The sequence below is a fragment of the Anneissia japonica genome, unplaced genomic scaffold (assembly GCF_011630105.1).
Source record: "Anneissia japonica isolate Jap-2015-1 unplaced genomic scaffold, ASM1163010v1 scaffold287737_len543101_cov190, whole genome shotgun sequence".
Classification (NCBI taxonomy): domain Eukaryota; kingdom Metazoa; phylum Echinodermata; class Crinoidea; order Comatulida; family Comatulidae; genus Anneissia; species Anneissia japonica.
In genome coordinates this window covers 533036-539956 of record NW_022726340.1, presented here as the reverse complement: position 1 = coordinate 539956, position 6921 = coordinate 533036, and the positions used below count along the sequence as shown (strand labels likewise).

The 6921-nt window shown below is 34.4% G+C and overlaps 2 protein-coding genes across 2 annotated transcripts in view; one reads left to right on the top strand and one right to left on the bottom strand.

The window, feature by feature from the left end:
- The window catches only part of LOC117113113 (monocarboxylate transporter 12-like), a 6065-nt gene extending 961 nt beyond the window's left edge, over positions 1-5104 (top strand). Inside the window, exons 3-5 of the mRNA XM_033256356.1 lie at positions 1486-1622; positions 1992-2592; positions 3405-5104. Of these exons, the coding sequence (XP_033112247.1) occupies positions 1486-1622; positions 1992-2592; positions 3405-3577 (911 nt within the window). The 3' untranslated portion in view covers positions 3578-5104. The remainder of the gene's footprint in view (positions 1-1485; positions 1623-1991; positions 2593-3404) is intronic.
- A 589-nt stretch (positions 5105-5693) lies between these two features.
- The window catches only part of LOC117113110, an 8870-nt gene continuing 7642 nt past the window's right edge, over positions 5694-6921 (bottom strand). Inside the window, exon 5 of the mRNA XM_033256352.1 lies at positions 5694-6630. Within this exon, the coding sequence (XP_033112243.1) occupies positions 6563-6630 (68 nt within the window). The 3' untranslated portion in view covers positions 5694-6562. The remainder of the gene's footprint in view (positions 6631-6921) is intronic.

Sequence of the window (6921 nt, the reverse complement as noted above, 5' to 3'; positions counted from 1 at the left end):
GGCCCTAGAATGTAAAGTTTGTTTGTGTTGGTCTGAATGCGTTCGTTGATTGCGATCGGGAGTAATCAGTTTTGGATTACCACCGATTACATTGCAACCGATCGCAACAGAGTGTAGTCTGAATAGGGTGTCTAGGCCTATGTTGCCTAGTATGTTGCCTTGTAAATTGTCATTTTCAACAGATTTTAATATCCTCAATTACTTTTATTTGTTTTGTTCTTCTTTAATTTTCTTGCATTGCTGTTCTCACAATTGCTTTTATTAGTCGGTTGTCAACACCTCTTTGTGTATAATGAACTGTCGTGACAGGTACAGCAAGACTTGATTTAGGAACATATCTGAAGTGATATAAAGAATAAAAAGGAAGATATCATGATGACCAGACCCATAACACCATGCAACCACTTCTCCACTTCAAAAAATGTCCATAGCTCCTTTGATCTAAGCCGCCAGATATTCTCCGCAGTGGCGTAACCACCGGAGGACAAGGGAAAAATATCCATCTGTGGAAAATCTTTCCCCACCCTTTGAAGATGCCCTTTTCACCCCCTGAAAGTGCCTAAAAATCTCCGATTTCGCACGCTTCGCGCACATGTCTTGTTAAAGATAGGCCAATTTCCTCTAAAAATTGCACATTTTAGGGAGTTTTGATCAATTCTGACGAAATTAGAATTAAAAACACAACTTTTTTTGCGCGCTTTTTTAGGGTTAGCATTTTAAGTTATTTAAACACATAATAGTCCTAAACTCCCAAAACAAGAAGGATGGGCCTCAATGTGTAATGATAATGAAAGAATATCTATGTAATAAATAAAGCCATAATTAAAATGCAGTTTCAAAAAAATGTGTGTGGCCATATAAAACATAAGCCCTAAACTCAAAAAAAAAAAGAAAAAAAAAAAAAGAATTTTGCGCGCTTCGCGCGCATTTTTGGGCGTAAGAACTTGTGCTTGTCCTCCTTTTCTCTCTAAGTTTATTGAACACATAATAGTCCCAACTCAAATAGGAAGAACATTTAAGACAGATCGTTTTACCTAAAAGAAGGGCCTCAATGTGTATTGATGGTGAAAGAATGTTTGTAATAAATAAAACCATGATGAAAATGCTTATATTTAGATTCAAACACACGTGTGTGGCCTATATTATAAATAAGATAATCCCTATGACGTATTGTTTTCTACATGGAGGGGGGGGGGGTATGATAAATTACTAACCGGGAAAATTATTACCTTTGGCCCCCCCCCCACCCTTGTTACGCGCCTGAGTGCAGTGAGTGGCCAGAAACATCTGATCTTACTCCGGTTTTGCTCAACATGGGAACCTGATTCAAAGATCAAAATGAAGCTTCTATATTCGTCTATCTAAACATATCAACAACTCATTTTTCATTTTTTTGTATCACAAGACTCTTTTTGTCACAACAGCTCACGTATTATAAATGTATATTTATTACTATTATAATTATATTATTAAATTTTGAAACAGGTTTTGGAATTAGCAGCTGCTATAATGTTGGTATGAGCGTTTTAGGTGTGCACTTCAAGAAAGAATTCGAATTAGTAATCAGCCTCGCCTCTACATTCGTTGGAATTGCTTCCATCGTCTTCCCGGTGTTATTTGACGTAAGTTTATCATCATCAGAAGAATACAGTAAACAAAATTGTTTCAGTTCTTTGTATTCGTCTGCCTTCTAAATTAAGCTGGTATCGTTCAAAATTCAAAGAAATTTTAATTTTACAATAAAAGCGATGCCCCTTTTTGCCTAATTTTTGCATTTTTTTCAAGTCAATCTTTTTGTTGGGGTTCTTATTAGTGCCCAAAGCTTTGTGCAGATTACCATTTTTTTTTTAACGAAACACTGTTGTATGTAAGTCACTATTTGCCTATAAATGTTTAAAACGTGATGTCATGTATGACCATATTTAGGTATGTCCGGACGTGGGTTTATATTTGTCAGTGGAACACTTAGGTTTCTCTTTTCTTTCTTTCAGTTGGTAATTATACAATTTGGATATAGAGGTGCCTATTTGATATTAGCTGGCGTATGTCTACATATGTATATTGCTGCTATACTCTTTCGCCCAACTGGTCATCACCGAAGAAAACATATCGCATTAAAACCTACACAAATTAAAGACATTGCTGAGGTGCCTGGATTGCCTGCATTCATGGTGGTGTATACGTTTTCATATATACCCTACTTAACATGGTTAACTTTTGTTGTGCCGTACGTCATTGAGCTTGGGATAGATTCTATTGCCGCAGCTACACTCATTAGCGTATACGGATTCGGAAATATTGGAGGACGATGTGTACAGCTAGTCGTTACTTACTTTGTAAAGAACAAATCAATGGCCCAATTGTTGGCTGGTCTATGTTTAGCTGCAACGAGTCTGGTCGTATTCGCATTTGTGCAAGATTTCGGATTGTTAGTAGGATCGTCATTTATGTTCGGATTTTCACTTGGATTTGTATTACCTGCATTTGGTGTCGTTTTATGGCATCTTTCAATCGGGAAAGAATTTGAAGTAATTCTTGGTGTCAATACAACCTTCCTTGGACTACTCAATCTGTGCTTTGGAGTAGTTATTGGTATGAAAATGCATAATTATCACAATTGCGCTTAAATTGGGCTAGCATTTTAATGTGCGTAAGTGCTTTTCGAGCGTAAATGTTTAGTTTTATTGATAGATAATAATGTTTGATGGTAGTGTTTGGCTATATATCATGAAGATCAACAATTGTTAAGTATAACGATATATAAAAATGCAGATGATAGTTTGAGCTGTATGACTAAAGAAAAGATTACGACATTACGTAGCATTCAAATTAAAGAAAATAAACTTTGGTAATGTAGGCCTATGCCAGTGTCAGCGCTAGTATCTGCCCGACGGAAGGGCTAAATCCCTCGAACAGGGAATTAAACAAATTATAATTGTATAATTTGTTACGTATTGACGTTACAAAAATAGTGGAAAGTCAATACGTAACAAATTAGACAATTTCCACTATTTTTGGGTGACAGTTATCTTTAATTCCGTTTAAACCAGACTACCTGATACATGATTTTTTTAATTTATGTAATGGTACTTGATCCACCGCCATTTCATTTTGTTCTAATTTATAAACGGGTGACCGTGGTGTAAAGTTTATTTTTAAACTTATTTTAGTCTTCATCCACGCACTTTGTTTTATGTAGTTTCTAATTTAGTTGAGTAGACCTCTTATTATACTCCTGATTTGTTATGTGTGTGGAGAAGTTTGTTTTTTTTTTTTTTTTGCAATAAACAGTCAAAACAATATTCCAAATAAGGCTCAAAGAGAGTCGTAATTATTAGTTTAAGTATAGATATGACAGTAATATACAATTTTAATGACAGTTTTATTATTGTTTTCTTTTGCAGGTGAACTTCGGGGTTTATTTGGCTCTTACCATTTGACGTTCATCCTAATTGCCCTGATATCACTACTGGCGGTATTAATATTAGTTTGCACCAAACCTCTTCGACGTATGTTACCGGGTTTCGACTTATCATACAATGAGTTTCCACAGCAAGACGAGAGTTGTAAGGATTAACTAAGAAACAAGAAACACCGTATTCAATTCCATCGCTGGCTTGTAAAGTGAAGCACTTGACTGACATACTGTACATTTTACCCGTATTTTTATGTGAAGGCATTTGTTTAGTTAGGCTATATTTTGTTTTCTTCGTCTTGTGCAATCCCGTATTAGTTTTATTATATGAATTATTGTTAGACTTGAATTCCATATTTTATGCAAATTGCAATAAATTATTTTATATATCAAACACAGTATAAATCATGATATAATAAACTCAAAACCGTCTTGTGGTAATTCTATAAGCATATAAAGTTTGAACGTTAAAGGAAATGAATCTGCGAGTGTCTTTAAACGTAAGTTACAGCTTTTATATTGCATTCTTCAAAAACGATTTGAATAAATGTTACTAAATCTGAATCTGAGTGTGAAGAAAAGCTGGCCCAACCAGGATTCATACCCAAGACCTTTAGTTTGCTGTCTATGCGGACGCCCTCGCCAACTACCGGTAGTTCATTGCGGCTTCGTAATTCATATCCGAAGATTTGCTGCAGGTTCGAATCCCACTAGAGCAAGAACTAGAGACACTTGTTTTTATACAACTAAATAAAGGAACTTTTCGTTGAAGGGCTACCGTATGCTTTTATGCTATTCGAACACTGTTATTAGCACTCTTGCTCCAAACGGTATTAATACTTCATTTAAATCGTTCAAGAATGAGTCTCTACATATTATTTTTATATTTCCATATACTTTATTATCACTAAGTATATTTTTTACAGTTTTCAAAATTATGACATATTTTTAGGCTTATTTATTACATGTATTTTATTAATGTATTATTACTATACCGTAAAACCCGGAATTTAAGCTCTGGGCTTCTTTTGTTTTTTGCGAATGGATTTGCGTTTTTTCGAGGCTACTTTTGCAATGTAAAGAGAGAGGCCTCTTTTAAAAATAAATGCTGTAAACTTTGAGAATTACTACTAAAAATCTATAAATAGGACCACTCTAACATCAATTTGTGTCATGGAGTGTATTAACCGGAATTAAATCACCTAATACTGATATAAACCAAGCATATTTTAATTTTTTTTTGTTTCATTGAAATTCATGTAGGCCTACAGTGTATGTAATGTACTATCTCGAAAAAGCCAATGCTATCTGAAAAAGAAGCCAATGGGTAGTTTTTCTAGGTTACTTTTGCAAACTAAAGAGGGGGCTTAAATTCGAGATGGGCTTTTGCTTGAGATTATGGCCATTGGCTATTCGATGTTTTACGGTATTATAATAGGCCTATATTTTATACCTATTACTACAGTATTATTTCTTTACGAGTTCTTTGCCTTAGATTTCACTAATGACCACAATATTGTCTATTTGGTTCATATTGCCTTTAGTGCATATATATTTTTAATTTTTTATATAGGCCTAGTCATTACTGGACATCATCTTGTTTATTTAGCTATAATATTTTTAGAGATTCTCATCCCTTATGGGGTATACCTGTTATTATAGGTTTGTCGTTTTGGTGTGTTGCAGGTAATATAATGTTGGAGGTAATATAAAATCAAATACAGAAGAAGCGGGAGGTAGGGTGGGGGGTGGGAATATGATTTTCAGGCTTGCCAGGTACTCTTTTTACCTTTACCAATTAATAATGATGGTATATCACACCTTGTAAATGTAAGGAAAAGGGGTAGGGGCACTGGGACATTTTTTTCAAGATATTTGCACAAATTATTGATGCTGTAGTAAATAGAAGTGATATCACTACTAAATGCAACCCACAGATCAAGCTATGAAAATCGTTGGATCAGGTTAAAAATAGCAATAAAGTCTATAGGCTGGGATGCAGAGGGTGCGGATGCACCCCACCTCCCAATATTCAAAAGGTCCACTTTTTAAATCATATTATTTCACTAAAATCGATCCTAATTATTGCAAAAATCTATAGGACCCTAGTATGCATTGTATTTCGTTTGCCAGTTCTTCTAAAGGCCAACTCAGACCCGATTTATCGTCGGGGACAGTCTTAAGCCGTCGTGAGATATATTAAACATGTTTAATATTCTTCGACGCGACTGCCCCCGACGCACACCATCGCGTCTGCGTTTAACTCACACAGACCCGACGCGACAACAAATCGCGTCGGGCTGTGTCGTGTACGACGCTGTCTGAGTTGGCCTTAACAGTTAATTTTTGTGGTATGACATTTGTTGGAAATTGAACAGATGTAAAGGACATTTTTCTTCAGGTTCAGGTCCCTAACAATACCCAATGAATAAAAAATTAAATAGAATATTCACGAATAATGGGTTTCAGAAGTGCATTATACACTGTACGGCTCTCAAAACGTTATTGTTGGACCTTCCGCGGACAAACCCCCAACACTGGACCCACAAATTTCTAAAGGTCCACTCTTAAAAACCTATTTTCGCTATCGTTCCTAATTATCACGAAATGCTAGTTATGCATTTCATCTGCCAACTCTTAATTCTAACCGTTTTTTTAATAACTGTACGAATTTGTTGTTTCCATTTATAGTTTAAATGTCCACAAACCTCTATTTTTTACCAAAAACAATTTTTTGGCCAAGAAAGTGTAAAAAATTGGGTATCGTTCCATAGATTTGTTTAAAAGCCTGTGGATAAATCTCCACCAAAAAGGGAAGTTTTATCATCCGTGTAACGATGCTTCCATAGTTTTACGTTAAGGCACTCTACTAAACTCGTGTATCCTCTTCAAAAATAAATAGTGCACTTGTAATGTTAGGTATAGCCGGGTTAAAATCGCTACATTTTTCATTGCACTTGTCACTGCGTAACTGCTCCCGACGCTCAATTGGACAGCCTCTCCGATTTGATCAGCCAATCAGCGTCGTCAACACAGTCGGCGATTGCGTGTAGCGATTTTGTGGAAATCAGACTGTTAAATATTTAGTTTCAAACATGTTTTTGTACAATCTCATGGATTATATATTCCGTATTATTCGATGTTTCATCAATTCCGTGGGGCGTTGCCAAGTCCAAGAAATGTTTTAGCGGATCCAAATGTGTACTTCTGTGATTCTGGAAATCATAAAACAGTGCAACACTAATAAAAATATTAATAACAACAAAAAATAGCAACAATAACAATACTTATTGGCTACATTTATTAATACTTAGTATTGCATTGTGAGAAAAAACAGTTACATAAGTAATAATAATAAAAATAATAATAATAATAATAATAATAATAATAATAATAATAATAATAATAATAATAATAATAATAACAATAATAATAATAATAATATTAATAATAATAATAATAATAATAATAATAATAATAATAATAATAATAATAATAATAATAAT